Source organism: Euleptes europaea, chromosome 12, assembly GCF_029931775.1.
Source record: "Euleptes europaea isolate rEulEur1 chromosome 12, rEulEur1.hap1, whole genome shotgun sequence".
Taxonomy (NCBI): Eukaryota; Metazoa; Chordata; class Lepidosauria; order Squamata; family Sphaerodactylidae; genus Euleptes; species Euleptes europaea.
Window position 1 is genome coordinate 60,960,149 of NC_079323.1, and position 17,346 is coordinate 60,977,494.

Genomic DNA, 17,346 nt, shown 5'->3' on the forward strand with positions numbered 1-17,346 from the left:
GGTGGGAGAAAAAACAAAGGTGAGCTATTCAGGGCAATGAAATCTCAAGGGAAAAACTTAAGTGTGAAGATAAGCAAAATGAGTGTAAGTGAAGTAGAATAGCTGCAGTGCTCCTTTTTAAAGGGAGTGGGTCTGCAAAGACAAAAAAGTGCAGGTATTAATTTGGGTTTTGATTAGCACAAGATTCTGAGTTAGTAATAGCTTAGACACTTGCTTCCTTTACAATAGCTAGCTGTGAATAGAAATTGCCCATTTAGGCAATTTAAGGACAGCATGCACCCTTGCTTTCTGCCATTCAGTAGAATAGGAGTTGCCTCTGCTTTCATTATGTAGCTTCTCACAAGCCTCCCAGTCGGATGCAATAATGTTTGAGCCACCCAGTTTTCCTTTCCAGGAAGGGAAGTATGCTTTTAGTACTGTTTGATTCCCCTCTCTTCCACATGAGCGGTGGAGGCTAATCTGGTGAACTAGATTCGTTTCCCCACTCCCTCACAGAAAGCCAGCTGGGTGACCTTGGGCAAGTCATTCTCTCTCAGCCTCACTTACCTCACAGGGTGTCTGTTGTGGGGAGTGGAAGGGAAGGTGATTGTAAGCCGGTTTGATTCTTCCTTAAGTGGCAGAGAAAGTCGGCATATAAAAACCAACTCTTCTTCTGTTAGTTTCTGTGTTTAGAATGAGAGTCATGCAGGTTCCTGAAGGCTTGGGATTGGGGACAGGGAAATGTTGGTGAGCATTATCTGAAAAGTTACTTAATTTGTAATACTAGTGAAATTCTTGCTGATTGATACAAGATTATCTTAGATCTTTCAGTCATTGTTCCAGGATGCTTTGGCTTCTCAAGTAGTTAAAGAATAGCTGACCTGATTAATGAAATAAGTGAATTCTGGGGAAGGAAGATGAATTACTCCTGTATTAAACGGAGGGGATGGATAGAAAAGTTGTTGATGTCGCTTCTTTTGGTACCTGCGATGGGCTGCAGGAAAAGGTGAACATAGCCTGATGTCACTGGTTTGCAAAACAATGGAGTCTAAACAATGTTGTAACTAGAATGTATGTAAAATTCAGGGTCATTGGATTCAACCCGTTGATTACAGCCTCTTCACCTTGCTTAAGCTAAGAGTGTCTGCATGTAGGAAAAAATAGTTTGCTATTATAAATTTGGATTGTGAGGTTGAGGATTTGTATATAGGTTATTTCTATATGCATGGTGTGTAGCGTTGTGAGCAAGGGGCAAGTTTGTTAAGTCAGTGAGAGGAAATATTCAGCTTTGATTTTCTTCGCTAGTGGACCTTTATTCATTTACTTGAAACAATACATCTATATTGGTCTGCAGCATTAAAAAAGTAAACAGTTTTAAAGAGTCAGACCCTTCAGGGTATCTGAGTGAGTGGGTGGAGTGATGGCCCCCTTATATCATTGCTTGGAATGCACCATTCAGAAACTGCTTGGATTAGTAATCCTAGATCAGGGGTTCACAGCCTTTTATGAGTTTGCCGACACATTTGACATTTTGAGAGAGGATCATGGGCACCACCAAAAAAATGGTTGCCACAGGATATGGAGTCATGCACATAATAACTGCCAAGGCACACATCTCCTCTGCTGCTTCTCATCCAGGATCCAGGCTGATGGGAACTCAAAGTCCTAATACAGAAAGGGGATTTTGACCTAATAGGCATTACTGAAACTTGGTGGGATGATCCTCACGAAGGACTATTAGGATTAAGGGGTACAACTTGTTTAAAAGAGATAGATAAGGGGGAAGAGTAGCATTATATGTCACGGCTGTGTATACTTGTGAAGAAATACATGAATCTGAGCCTGGAAGTTCAGTCGAGAGTCTGTGAGTAAAAATAAAAGGAGTAAGAAATAATCGTGATTTTATGGTGGGGGCCTACTATTGACCACACTCCTAGACGAGATTACAAAGTTCTCAAAGGGACGGGACATAGTGGTCATGGGAGATTTTAATTACCCGGATATCTGTTGGAAGTCCAACTCTGCTAAAAATGCAAGATTCAATAAATGCCTGATTTGTCTTGCTGACAACTTCATTTTCCAGAAAGTGGAGAGGGAAACAGGGGGATCTGCTATCTTAGATTTGATTCTCACCAACAGGGAAGAACTGGTTGATGAGGTAAAAGTAATGGGTAGTAGTGACCATGTAATTTTGGAATTTACAATCTTGGGGAAAGGAAAAGCTGTACGTAGTCAGACATATAGGTTGGATTTTAAGAAAGCAAATTTTAACAAACTTAAACTTATGCTGAGTCGAATCCCATGGTCAGAAATACTCAAGGAGAAGGGAGTTCAAGACAAGGAGAAGGGAGTTCAAGAGGGGTGGGAGTTTCTTATAAACGAAATACTGAAGACCCAATCACAAACCATTCCTATGAGAAAGAAAAATGGGAGGAGCCTAAAGAGGCCAGGATGGCTCCATAAATAGCTTTTTTAAGATTTGAGAAATAAAAAAGACTAATTTAGGAAGTGGAAGGAGGGCCTTATAACCAAGGATGAATATAAACAAATAAACAGCACTTTTAGGGAAGTGTTAGGAAAGCTAAAGCTCAGTATGAGCTTAAGCTGGCGAGAGGTGCTAAACAAAACAAAAAGGGGTTCTTTTCCTGTGTTCAGAGTAAGAATAAGGACATGATAAGCCCATAGCGGGGACCGGAAAGTGAAATTGTAACAGGAGATGAAGAGAGGCCAGAACTTCTCAATTCCTACTTTTCCTCAGCCGTCTCTTGCAAGGGAAACGGTGCTCAACATGGCAAAAACAGAACACATGACAAGGGAAGGGAGTTGCAGCCTAAGATTGGCATTGGGGTAGTATATAAACACCTAATTTCTTTAAATGAAACAAAGTCCTCAGGATCAGATGAATTGCATCCAAGGGTACTTAAAGAACTTGCAGATGTAATTTCTGAGCCTCTGTGCATTATTTTTGAGAATTCTTGGAGAACAAGTGAGGTGCCAGAAGATTGGAGGTGGGCAAATGTTGTCCCCATCTTCAAGAAGGGGAGAAAGGATGATCCCGGTAACTACTGACCCATCAACTTGACATCTATACCTGGAAACATCTTGGAACAAATCATCAAACAGTCAGTCCTTGAGCATTTAGAAAGAATGGCTGTGATTACTAAGAGCCAGCATGGGTTTTTCAAGAACAAATCACCAGAACAACGGCTTGAAATAAATCAAAAGAGTTTCCGGCTAAACATTAGGAAGAACAGTTGGAACAGTTCCTCAGTGGACCAGGCTTCCTCAGGAGATGGTGGGCTCTACTTCCCTGGAGATTTTTAAGCAGAGGCTAGATGGCCATCTGTCAGCAATGCTGATTCTATTACCTTAGACAGATCATGAGTGGGAGGGCAGGAATGTTTGCATCAATGTTTGGCTCTCGTGGCCCTTTCTTGCATGTCCAGGGCAGAGCTGATTGCCACTTTGATGTCAGGAAGCAATTTTCCACCAGGCCAGATTGCCCAGAGATCCTGGAGTGTTGTGTTTTTGTGTGTGTGGCCATCTTCTGGGTGTGGAGTAAGGGTCACTGGGGGTGTGGGGGGGAGGTAGTTGTGAATTTCCTGCACTGTGCAGGGGGTTGGACTAGATGATGCTGGTGGTCCCTTCCAAATTTATGTTTCTATGTTTCATCCAGGGTGGATTTGATTTAAATCACAATTGAAATCACTAGTCAGTAAGACTAGATTTAAATCACGGTTTGCTACACTCTTTTACAACCTGCTGCCATTATAGGTTTTCTCCAGGGAGAGAATAATATGCTAAACCTCAGGCTATACACACAAAAATCCCAAGACTTGTGGAGAATTCTGCTCAAAAGGTTTCACTTTCATTTTTACTGTTTGCCCCTCCCTCCTCACACTTAGCTCCTTGTGCAGATCTGTTCCAATCCAAGAAATCTTCTGTTCATTCCGCTTCTTGAAACTTAGCACTTGAGGGGTAAGGGGTTGATTCTGTGTACATGGATTTGCAGAGGAACAATGAGATGAAGGTCTTCTTCTCAACTCTGTATGTTTATTTTATAACATTTTTGCTATGAAGAAGATGCATATTATCTCTGCAGACACAAATTCACAGTTTTGAGAACTGGAAAAACAAGCATCTGTGATAATACCTTCTAGATAGAAAAATTGTCCAAAACAATCTTATAGAAATCTCTGGAAGAGCCTGACATTGTGGATGAATTAATGGAGTTTATTAACAAAAAAATGAAAACATTGCATGAGTATTCAGCCTCATGCTACATAATTAAAAAGTAATCTTTATTTTATGATGAATAACCTTTGGACAGTAATGTACCGTAAATAGAAAACTATCTTTAGATACATTTTTTCCCCCAAAAAGCATATTATTTTTAAAAATCTGATTTAAATTTAAAAATCTGATTTTTTATTTTAAAAAACTGATTTCCCCCCCACCCTGGTTAAATGTAAAACCCAGAATTAAAAACAACAGAAAGTATTTAGTAGCTTAAAGTAAGTAACAGCTCATTCCTGAAGGGGGGGGGCTGAAGCTCCTTAAAAGCCGGTGTGACCCTGCACCAGCCTAGGTGCCACCTTATCATGGAATAAGGTGGCACCTACGCTGACAAGCATGCTGGCTGGGATTTCACTCTGCCATTCACCCTGGGAAGGCCCCCGTGAGCTGCGGTGTGGTTGCTGTACCTTTTTTGGTGGCGCAGCCTCGCTTTGTGCAATGGGTCATTCCCCCCTTTTTTCCTTAAAAAAAAATATTTTTTTTGCCTCCATGGCAGCTGGAAAGCCTCTGAGGAGGCGGTGCGAATGCGCTGCTCTCCACCACCGCAGATCTACTCCCTCCTTCAGGAATGGGCTTCAATAAAACAAGTTCTCAGGCTAGAAGCAGAATGTCAAAGCAATTTAAAAAGATGAACCCCTTAAATAAAAGCCAAGGTAAAAATAAATGTTTTGCCATGCTTAATTTACATTTTATCTGTTAACAGGTGTCTGTTGATGCATCAAAAAAAGAACAAAAAGATTGGTTTCCAGATTTAGGTAAGTTAATAAAGATAACTGGGTCATGTATTTTAATACTGAGGGCATCCCAATCTTTAGACTGGAATATTGCTTGTAATTGACAGATTTAGTATGGTGGCATACAGTATTATTTTTAAGAAATCCTAATACTGGTCAGGGCACTCGAATATTAAGGGACCCCTTTTTATCCTAGTGGTGGAGTTTATGGTTCCATTGATTTTATATTTATATTCAACATTTCTTTTTCTAAAGAAAATGCTGAGGTGGCCATCAGAGAAATAATAAATACAAACTGGGTAAAGCAGGCCAATGGAATGGTCCCTGCAGCCCGTCTCTCTCTCTCTCTCTCTCTCTCTCTCTCTCTCTCTCTCTCTCTCTCTCTCTCTCTCTCTCCTTTCTGCAGAGTAATTTGCTGATAAAAGGTCATATAGTGTTTGGGGCAGGCAGACTGATAGAAAGGGCCTTGCTTACTCATTCCCCCTCTTCTAAACTGCAGAATGGCTAGTGGCTGAGGTGAAGGGGAGGGGCCAAGGGACTTGTTAATTATATCACCATGATCCACTTGTTTTTGAACAACGCTTTCAAAGGTGATAGGGGAAAAATGTTTTTCTTTGAGTAACTGATGTTCTATCTAGCATGAATGTTGAAGACGCTTTTGGTACACTAATATCAGCTTAAAGCAGTGTTCTGTTTTAAAGGTAATATCTTAAAGGTTTGACTGTATAATAATAAATCAATTTCAGGTGGGTTGGTATGAAGTTCTGGCATAAAATATAGTGACACAGCAAAAGCAAGGTTGTGTTTGGAGATAGAGTTTATTTGAAATAAAACATATCATCCTGTGACATCTGGTTGGGTATTTTTGGAAACAGAATGCTGGGTTATAATACAGAACTAGTTCTGAATCAGCAAATAAATTCTTCAGTTCCTAGATGTAATATAGTAATAATTTATTAATACGGTCACTGACCAGCAAAACAACAACAACAGCTACAACAGATAATAAGAAAACCACAACAACAGCTACTACTGCTACTACAAATAATCTAAGCCTAAAAATTACATATTAAACGTATGAATAGAATATATATAAACATTGTATAACTTGGTGTGACCTCCTTAATATTTTGAGTAATAAAGTATTTCTGTTACTCTTATCCTGTCATGGTTTGACGTATTTTAATAGCTGCAGTTCAGATTTTAGCAGTCAAGAGTGTAACTGATTTTTCACCAGTTAGGAGCTTCTTAGCTAGAAACACGTCTGGTTGGTCAGGAAAAGTATTAAGCAAAGGAGAAAGAACCCTAGTGTGGACTTCTTGGTAGAATGTACAGCGGATCAGGACATGTTCTGAAGTTTCTATATCCCCTGACCCACAAGGGCAGGGGTCGGCAAACTCATAAGTCAAAAGAGCCAAATATCAATAGTACAATGATTGAGATTTCTTTTGGGAGCCAAATTTCTTAAACTCAAACTATATAATTCACAGTGGGTGGCCGTGTTAGTCTGTCTGCAGTAGTAGAAAAGGGCAAGAGTCCAGTAGCACCTTAAAGACTAACAAAAATATTTTCTGGTAGGGTATGAGCTTTCTGAAGAAGTGAGCTGTGGCTCACGAAAGCTCATACCCTACCAGAAAATATTTTTGTTAGTCTTTAAGGTGCTACTGGACTCTTAAACTATATAGGTAGGTACACTGTTTATTAACTTAATAAACTTTAATTAAAGTTTTAAGTCTTAATTAAACTATAGGTACACTGAATAAAACTTGATATCATACTTAATAGTGATCTTATTTATTGATAAAAATTAAATTGTAAGTCTCTGCCATTTCCCCCTCCCCGTCTGCAGTCCTCGTCTGGAAGCCTGGTCTACCACCATAAAAGCCTATTGGTAGACCTGGCCTCCGGCTGAGTCCCATTGGCAGGCCAGGTCTACCCATTGGCTTTCTTGGCAGTAGACCTGGCGTCCGGAGGCCCATAGAAGCCAATTGGTAGACCTGGCCTCTGAAGGGGGACTTTTCCCCCTCCTCGGAGTCCAGGTCTACCGCCAAGAAAGCCAGTGGGTAGACATGGCCTCCCAATGGGACTCAGCCGGAGGCCAAGTCTACCAAAGGAAGCCCGCCCCACCCAACATCTGATAGGCGGGCGGGGCGGGCCAGGAACTGGCGAGCCGCCCGCCCAGCAATCGCGCGGCTAGAGGGGAGGGGAGGCTTTAGCCTCCCAACCATTGAGGGCAAGGGAAAGGGGGACCCGGCCATTCTCCACGGCGGGGGGGGGGGGGAGGGAGAGACAGCTCTCTCTCTCTCTCAGGTAAAGAATGATGCCAGGAAAGGGGCCCACCAGTCTTTGTTATTTTTCAGTAATTCAGGTGAAATACAGTCTGCTCCAGGAGCTTTCCCTCCTCTTAGTTGACTGATTAAGGATTCAGCCTCCCTTACAGAAACGGGGGGGGGGGGGGGGGCTCAAGGGCAGGTCCTTAATCTTTTGTAAGGAGGGAGCCTGTGAGGAATCCCTGTATATATTTTGGAAATATAATGCCCAGACATCTAGAGGAATATGTAAGTACCTTGATGACAGCTTCCAAAACCGTGTAGCGTTCCTATCTTTTGCCGCCTGTATAAGACTCCTCCAGAGTACTTGAGTGTTCTCTTTCTTTTTGCGAACAACTAGTTGCTTGTAAGATTTTTTCAGGGAAAGAAAAGAGAGTTGAGCTGCCTGCCTTTCTTCACTAACAGCATTTTTATATAAATGGCAAGCTGTGATTAAAGTCCTTTTTGCATCTAGACACTCCTAGTCGAACCACGGTTGGGAATTTTGTGTATGTGTATGTGTGCACTTGGGCTACTGGTACGCACCAAAAGGGGTTTAAGCTTTTGTATTAATTGGTTCTTGTAGGTTATCCGGGCTGTGTAACCGTGGTCTTGGTATTTTCTTTCCTGACGTTTCGCCAGCAGCTGTGGCTGGCGAAACGTAAGGAAAGAAAATACCAAGACCACGGTTACATCCCGGATAACCTGCAAGAATCAATGAACTCTGACCGTGAAAGCCTTCGACAATACTTTTGTATTAAGTTTTTAGAACTGATCAGAGCGTCCAGTTCTGAGTTCAAACCTGAGAAGACTGTGGTGTATTCCTGTACATTTTCAAGCGTTAGTGCCTTTTTTAACCCTTGGTCAAGCTTTGGGTCCATGTAGCAAGGCAACCCATTTGCTCTGTTGGTGTAACAACAATAGGACAGGGTTTATAATGAATTTGCCACGGTAGTGGGATGGATTGCAATAGGAGGGGGAAAATGATCTCCCTCTAAATAAGGTAATACTTGAAATCTTCTTACCCAGGAAAATAGAGACTCACTGACCAGCATATAGTCAATAGTAGAAGTTTTCAAACCTGCCATAAATGTCAATTCCCCAGGATAGTCTCCAATAATAGAACCATTCAGAATATATAAATTAAGCCTGTTTACAAGTTTTGAGAGGCAGAACCCTGCGAAATTTGATCTAGGGTCCTTAGAACGGCATGGTATGATGTTATTTGGTACCTCGCCCTCTGAGGAACTAGGGATCCACTTGTACTTATTATGCAGAGAAGGGTCATCAGGACCTAGTCTTGCATTTAGATCCCCTGCCAATAAAACCTTGGCGTCTGGGTGGTCTAACATAAGAGTCATTGCATAACTCTCCAGTGCTTGCCAATTTGCGGTTAAAGCACCTTTCTTATTTTATTATCTCATGTTTTGTGGTGTTTTCTTAATTATATAATGTGTGTCTTAGAATTAAAAGAGATTATTTTATTTTTCTGTTCAACTTTCTTAATTATTTTCTCATAAGATCAGCCAAAAAGTTCTTGTTTTGAAATGATAAATTGATTTCAGATTTGGTTGGTAGGAGAATTATGCTCACACTATGAAATAGCAGAATGGAGAAATAGGACTTAGCAGCAATGGAAAAATATTACATAGTTCACCATCAGAGTTTTGGGAGACAGCTTTGTACAATCCTAGGAAAAAACAGGGGTCCGCACAACATTTTTAGCTATCTGTGCAACTTGGTGTGCTATTTTTTTTAGTCCTTGTTTTCTCAGCTTTTATGTATGAATCTTTGTGTATAATGTGAAAGTGGTGTGGCTAAGTGCTTGGTTATTTATTTATTTATTAGCCAAGTAACTAAATTCACAGTTATGTTTTTCTTTTCTTTTTTAAATAATTTGTATTTATTAACAGAATCAAACCAGACATAACATATATAAGTCATGCATACAGTATATTGAACCTTCCAAAAGGTGTCATATATTAACTGCCTTCTATATCAGCTAGGATAATAAAATTGTTGAACTTGAAAGACATCATTTTATAAAACTCTTAAGTCTCTTAACTAAAATATAATACACTGCCTAATTCTTTGGATAACTGGCTATTGTTCTTAACAGTATATTAAACATGGCTACATACTAAGTCTTTCATTTGTACTTTATGACCATTTGACATAAGCGTAAAGTTAATCAGATTGCACGTTACTAATTCCTGCTTCTAATGAAACACCTATACTACACTTCATTATTCTTACCTGTTCTATTGATGATTGTTGCTTACTTTCTGATTCTGCTTCAAAATATTGAAATTACATTTGTGCACAATCATAATAAGGTTTTCATTTCTTCTGTAGTTCTCCGACAGGGTTTTTATTCAACGGGTGTGTCAACTTTGCCATCACTGCATATTCAGCCATTTTCTCTCTCCATCTTTCTATTTCGGGGATTTATTCTTGCTTCCACATTGATGCCAAAACAATTCCGGCTGCCATTATCATATAATTGAAAAGTTCTCTATGATTTTTGTCCAGTTATTTGAGTACTATACCCAGTAACACTGCCTGTGGGTCTAGAGGAAAGCTGAATTTTAGCACCTTCTGTATTTCTTGGTACAGTTACGTTTTTCTGTTGACAGGGCCCAATGAAAATACAGGAAAACCAAGGAGCAGAATGAGTGATTCTGAAAAGATGTGGTAAGGTTTCTCTTTGGATTATAAAATGTAAGCAGTTGGTGCAGTGCTACTTGTGAATCCATATCAGTGTCAGAACATTTTAATGTGTTGTACTTTTCCTGTGATGCCCTTTATTGGACCAACTAATGTTGAAAACAGTAAAAGCCAGCTTTTGGGCATCCAAGGTCTTTTCTGGGATAGATGTTTAACAGCCCATTCCTCAGGGAAGGAGTTGTGCTGGTGGCTGGAGGCAGTGCCACTGCACTCCCTCCAAAGGAGGATCCAGCCCCACCCAATGAAAGGAAAATCCTGCCCTGACCTTTGAGGCCCATGGGACCACTCCATTGAGTTCCACAGGGATACGCCACCTTAAAAGGTGGCGTATCTGGAGGTAAGGGCAAAGGGGAATTCCCAGCCCAAAAGGACTTAGGAGGCCGCCTAATGGCTGCTTCTCCCCTGGACCAGCCCAGGAATGCCCCTGGGAGGACGGTGCATGGAGGTGTGTTGTCAGGACACCGGTGCGAGGCTGTGCTGGAGTCCCTGGGCCACGCTGCCATGGAAGTATCGAGAGGATGGTGTGCACATCCCAATGCCAGCATCCGTGCCACTCTGGGTGGTGTAAGTGGCTTGGGCGCCAGCGGAGGGAGTCTGGACGCCTGTGTGGGTCCCTGCACTCCTCCTAAGCACTTTCAGCCCTCGGGGTGAGGAATGGGCTGTATATCACATGTACAAAAAAAGTTTCATGTCCTGGCTGATGTTATACAAATCAAGTTCTTTAAAACAAAGGAGAAAGGATTTTGCTGGCAGAGGTTAGCTTGTGTAACCTTCAAAGACTGGTGGTTATGTTCTGCTGTGGAGATGAACTTAAACAACTCCAGGTGTAAAAAAACTCAGATTTAGATAATGTTTTTTAGAAGTAAACTTCCCAGTTCTTTGGTGTATTAAAGGCATTCAGACTTTTAACAGCTTAAATAACCTTCTTCTTTTTTTAACTACCAGTGGCCAGCTGAATTCTAAAGTTGACTGTCAAAACTGGACAGACAAACAGGATACTCCTTTTAGTTCTATGCATCAGGTAACAAAATATATTTGTATTAAAAAAAAATTTTTTTTTTGCCAAGTCACAGCTGACTTAGGGCAACCCTTCGGGGTTTTCAAGGCAAGGGACATTCAGAGGTGGTTTGCTATTGCCTGACTCTGTGACAACCCTGGAATTCCTTGGTGGCTTCCGAGATCTGCTGAGATTGGGCTAGCCTGGGCTATCCAGGTCAGGGCACAACAAATTTAAGAATTTATTAAAGGGGCTATGAAGAGAATTTATGGATTAAACTGATGAAAGGTTGACAGCGAATTTATACATCAGCAGCCAACAATGAATTGATAAGATAAGGTAGATTGTGCTTTAATTTGTGTGCGCCTGACACAATGTAGTTGGCTCACATCCTTCTAGGAAAGAGAATCATTCCTAGCTATTAAATGTTTGCTGCATAATTATACTTAGGCAGTGTGTTTATAAAAGAAAAAACGTTAATATGAAAAGCCTTCATTTAATCATGGCAATGATGTTAAACTAAACTAACATTTATGCCTAACTTCAAGTTAATTTTTGCAGGTCGATGGAATGCTCTCAGTAGAAAAGTTGAAGACTTATGTAAAAGATGGATGTACAGCCTTGATGGATCATCGTTTTCACAGTGCTGAAAAATCTTTTGCACAATTATTGAATGCTCTAGATCCATTACAGCTGCAGGTAACATGAAGGATTATGTTGAGAATACTTAGACCTTTTTAGTAAATCTGGCCTTTGGACCTTTCATGGGGTACTTAAAAGAACCATGAGCACATAAAGAAGCAGCATACCATTTTTTGGTACCAGTTTCTAGGCAGCCTAAAGACTTAAAAAGTCTCTGAGGTGTTACATAGAACAGTAAAATACAATAAAGTTATCAATAAAATATGTAAGAATAATTTTTCCTGTAGTGCCATTCTTCCGGTCACACTATTTCTTAGTAATCTAGTTCAAAGGTCTTTAGGGAAGTAGCATTTCTCAACTCCTCAGGGAGGGAGTTTCATCCTGGCGGGTGGGGATAAAAAGCTAAAAGAGCCCTCCTCCAGTTTCCCACCAGTTGAACCTCTGCAAAGGCTAGTTTCCAGAGGAGGGCTTCCTGGACTGCCCTCAAGTCTCAAGTTGGTTGGTAGTGGAGGTGTAATTTTTTTATACTAAAGCAAATTACTACCTTAAATAAGATTTTATCAGAATAGCCTCTGTATACGAAGGAAGTGTCTCTGGTACATACCTTCTAGACTGTACATGTCCTATACTGAATGAGGGAAAACAACCTTTAAATTTCTAAAAGGTAAAGGTCCCCTGTGCAAGCACTAGGTCATTCCTGACCCATGGGGTGACGTCACATCCTGACATTTACTAGGCAGACTTTGTGTACGGGGTGGTTTGCCAGTGCCTTCCCCAGTCATCTTCCCTTTACCCCCAGCAAGCTGGGTACTTTCTAGCATTTCTAGCATCACAATAAATGTTGAAAATTAAAGTAACTTATTACTAAGATATAGTCTTCAAAACCTTGATATATTTAGCAAGAAATAGCTGAGAGCCAGTCTGTAACATAGTGGCTATGAGCAACTCTCTCAAACTGGGAAAATACTTTAACATTTATACTCAAACAGGTTGAAAGTTGTCTTTACATAGATGCCAAATAGCTGTATTGCTTTATGTTAAAAGTGCGCTTAGTGATTATTTATATGTATATATACATATATTTATATTCATATAATAAAATGTATATTGCCTTCTCTTGGAAAAATCATATCCACTGACAGAATGGTTTAGAAAAGTTTGGTGAACTGCTTTTATGTCTAAATTGACTTAATTTAAAAAAATCAGTCAAAATGAATCAGCTGATAAGTTTGAAGAAAAATGGATTTTATTAACTGTTGGAGTATGAGATTTCAGGGAAGTTAATGAATTGTTTTCTTTGATTTATTTTAAAGGGTGCTGTATTGAAAAAACTCTTAGTTATAGAGCACGATAAGAATTTCTTTGTAGAATAAAGAGATACAACATAGTTCTCATTCTTAGGGCGAAGGACATCTTGAGCAGTGGGTGGTTTCCTTCTCATGCTCAGGGAGGCAGGATTCTAAACTTCAACTTCGTCTTCCTGTCCCCTGAGCTAGTACCGCCCTCTATAGGCTAATGAAATGAAGGGTGGAGAAATGGCTGCATGAGTTCAGAATGGTGAGAAATCCAAACAGCAGTTTTGTCCTACTGCTCTGCACCATAATCTCAGCTATGACCCTGGCACTCCTTACTATATAATTAAATTGCATAAGATTGCTTCAGAAAGCAGGTTAGAACAGATTAAGTTCATGTGCCCTGCTTCATTTAATTTACCAATTTATGTGGCCACATTGACTTAGATTTTCTGGTTGTGGAATTTAAAATTTTATTTGGGAACGTGAGCTTCATTCCTTTTTAAACCTGCAGCTGCTGATGCTCTTGTGAATGAAAATGAACGTTAGATTGTAATAGGCTCCAATGGTTACATCACTTTCTTCATTCATTTAACATGTTTTCCGTTTGTTTTAAATATTTTTTTCAACCTTATTGCAGCACCTGAGTTTTGGTATAGTTGATTATGTTGTGATCATCTATGGATATGCCACTGCTCTTCTTGGAATAGGGCAGCCTGAGGTAAGACTCAGAAATGTTATATGTATTTGTATAGCACCATCAACATGTGTGGTACTTCACAGAGTACAAAAACTGGGAGTTTTCTCTCATGGACTTAACTTGGATTTTTATCTCAGCATTCCAAAAGAGTTCAGGTCAGTATATATGGTTCTCCCCTCCACCAATTCTCACAACAGCCCTCTGAAATTTAGGCTGAGAGAGAATATTACTGGCTAGGTTCACCCAGTGGTTTGCATAGCAAGTGGAGATCTGAACCTGGGTCTCCCCACACCTAGACTGGCACAACTACCACTATACCATGTGTCAGGGCACAGTGAGCCCAGGCTCAGTGCAAATGAGCTGAAAGACCTTTGCCCAAACAGCAGGACTTTTCCCAATAGGTGAGGGAGGGAGACAGAGAGAAAGCCAGACATTTAGTTCTTGGATGTTTAAAAATACCTTTATTTCTCATTAAAAACAGCATCAGAAGTAATGTTTATTAAGGTCACTCCAAGAAAGTTCAAAAGCACCCCTTTGTATTCTACTCATATACATTCATACATAGGTGCACCTCCATACGTGCCTAGGCTGGCTGATGCAATTCAAATTAGAGAATCCCAACAGGTGGTAAATGAGATTCTGCTCCCTCCTTTCCCTTTGCTGGTTTTATACCTCTTTGTGTCTCAGGCCCTACATGGTTTGCACCCTCCTCCTTTCTAAGACCAAGGTAGGAAGCAGCCAGATCCGGGTGGGTGGTGCTACAACCTTTGGGGGAGAACGGCCTTCTGTTTGGGATGGTGTGACAAAAACTTCTTTCCCCCTCATCAGAAGGTTGTAGTGGGCTGATTCTGGAAACTTGTTAGGGCCTGATCCAGGGGCATCATCAGTTCCTAGCCACAGATTTCCAGCACAATCGCCAAGATACCATTGTAGAAGGGCTGCGGTGAGGGAAGCAGTTACATACACAATGTCCCTTTGTGTCCCCTGCAAACTGGAAAAAGTATTGTCGAAGGCTTTCATGGTCAGAGTTCATTGGTTCTTGTGGGTTATCCGGGCTGTGTAACCGTGGTCTTGGTATTTTCTTTCCTGACGTTTCGCCAGCAGCTGTGGCAGGCATCTTCAGAGGATTAACACTGAAGGACAGTGTCTCTCAGTGTCAAGTGTATAGGAAGAGTAATATATAGTCAGAAAGGGGTTGGGTTGAGCTGAATCATTGTCCTGCAAAAAGTATCAAAGATAATGTGCTAATCATTGTCCTGTAAGTATCAAGATAATGTGCTAATGAGGGTGTGGTATGTTAATATGGAACCATTGTATCCTGAAGTGATCTGTTAATGTGTGAAATCCAAAGCTAATCTGCATGGCTATTGTTGACTGTAGTCTTTGTTAGTCTGGAGGTTTTCAGGACAGGAAGCCAAGCCTTACTCATTCTTAAACTCTCTTCTTTTCTGGTAAAGTTGTGCTGATGTTTATGAATTTCAATGGCTTCTCTGTGCAATCTGACAAAATAGTTGGTAGAATTGTCCAGTCTTTCAGTGTCTTGGAATAAGACCCTGTGTCCTGTTTGTGTCAGTCCATGTTCAGCCACTGCTGATTTCTCAGGTTGGCCCAGTCTGCAGTATCTTTCATGTTCTTTTATCCTTGTTTGTATGCTGCGTTTTGTTGTCCCGATGTAAACTTGTCCACAGCTGCAAGGTATACGATATACTCCTGCAGAGGTGAGGGGGTCTCTTTTGTCTTTTGCTGATCGTAGCATCTGTTGTATTTTCTTGGTGGGTTTAAACACTGTTTGTAGGTTATGTTTTTTCAAAAGTTTCTCCATCCTATCAGTGACTCCTTTAATAAATGGGAAGAATACCTTTCCTATGGGAGACTGTTTTTTCTGAGTTTTCTGATTTTTGTTTGCTTTAATGGCCCTTCTGATTTCATTTCTGGAACAGCCGTTTGCTAGCAGTGCGTGATTTAGATTTAGTTTCTTCCTTGAGAAACTGTGGTTCACAGATCCGTCTTGCATGGTCCATTAATGTTTTGATTATTCCTCTTTTCTGTCGGGGGTGGTGTTTGGAGTTTTTGTGTAAGTAGCGCTTAATGCCAATAAAGGTTCTGTTTTCTGTTCTGTTTTCTGTTCTGTGTAAGTAGCGATCTATGAGTTGGTTTCTGGTAGACCTTGTGACCTAACTGACCGTAAAACAAACTTTCAGTTAGGTCCAAGACGACGGTTACACAGCCCGGATAACCCACAAGAACCAATGGAAAAAGTATCTTGTGCATCTATAGTTTGTACTTGCTGCATACAATGGAACAGACTAATCTGCTTGGTTTTGCTTTTCTTTGCACAGCCTTCAGTTGGACACAATCACACCCAGGCACACTTAAGTTTATGCTTTCAGTGTAGCATTCTGTAAAACAAGATCAGCTAATAAGAAAGTTGTACATTCAGTTGTACTGGGTGCAGGCTAACATTGCATATTGGTTAAACGAAAGCATAATTAAATTGAGCACGGATAGTTTAAAAAAAGCCATACACTTAGTAAGCCTAATTTCAAAACACTATATGTTCTCAGTCATGTGTCCTGTTCTGCATTCCAGGAAAACTATATGCACCATACTTGGAGCAGAACTGTGCACCAAACAGGAATTTATTTGAAGGTTCCATTGTGTTGTCATTCACCGCTGTACGGCTATAGGTGCTTTTCAAGTTAATTTTAAAGCTTCAGTTGAATATAGTGGGCATTCCATAGAAACATTAAATAACTCTGGCTCATCAGATTTTTCCTTGATATTGAACACATGAAGCTGCCTTTTACTGAATTGGACCCTTGGTCTGTCAAAGTCAGTATTGTCTACTCAGACCGGCAGCGGCTCTCTGGGGTCTCAGGCAGAGGCCCTTCACATCACCTACTTTTTAATGTTGATCTCAGGGACCACCCAAAGAAGTACCAGAAACCTCTGGAGTCCCTCATTCTGCAGTTTAGGAACTTGTAGCATACAAACAAAATTAAATGAGATACAGACATGGAACTTATGCATGCTATAGAATTGGTCTCATACTTGGAACTTTGCTGTTTATACTGCAGTATTTTCTACTTTTGAATCTAAATGATGTTTTTTTCTTTGACAATGATGACTGTTACATTAAAAATAGCAAGAAAACATGTGCATGTGCAGTTGTCATCTGAATGCACATATCCTTTTGAATTCTGGCCAGTTTAAATTCAGTCATAAACTTTGTATATAAATGTATTTATAAATGGTTTGACTCTTGCTGTTTTGTTTGTGTGTTTGTCTTAAACTGTTTAATTTACTTTGCAGGAACTAGCAAAAGCTGAAGACCATTTTAATAAGATAATTGAACAGTATCAGAAAGTAAGGTTTAATTGCTTGGCACACTATGGAATTGGAAAAGTATATATGAGACAGAACAGGTAAGTAGTATGTTTTTACTTTTTAAAAGTGAGCACATTTCTTCAACATGCTCATTTTAAAAAATATATATTTTCTAATAACTTTGTACATATTATGCTTTCCTGCTGTCTTTTAGTTAATTGGACAGCACTAAAGAAAAATAGTTAGGAACAGGGAAAATAGGGCAGAAAGTGTTAGGAAAACCTTGGATTCATATGTTTGAGTCCTCAGAGATAAAGACAGAAAGCTCATTGGCTTGTTCAGC

The 17,346-nt window shown here is 40.2% G+C and overlaps 1 protein-coding gene across 1 annotated transcript in view; it reads left to right on the forward strand.

Annotated features, from left to right (window-relative positions):
* TTC3 (tetratricopeptide repeat domain 3) overlaps positions 1 to 17,346 on the forward strand; it is a 97,921-nt gene that overhangs the window by 31,019 nt on the left and 49,556 nt on the right. Inside the window, exons 14-19 of the mRNA XM_056858496.1 lie at positions 4,979 to 5,030; positions 9,955 to 10,012; positions 10,991 to 11,066; positions 11,604 to 11,741; positions 13,617 to 13,697; positions 16,989 to 17,101. Coding sequence (XP_056714474.1) covers positions 4,979 to 5,030; positions 9,955 to 10,012; positions 10,991 to 11,066; positions 11,604 to 11,741; positions 13,617 to 13,697; positions 16,989 to 17,101 — 518 coding nt within the window. The remainder of the gene's footprint in view (positions 1 to 4,978; positions 5,031 to 9,954; positions 10,013 to 10,990; positions 11,067 to 11,603; positions 11,742 to 13,616; positions 13,698 to 16,988; positions 17,102 to 17,346) is intronic.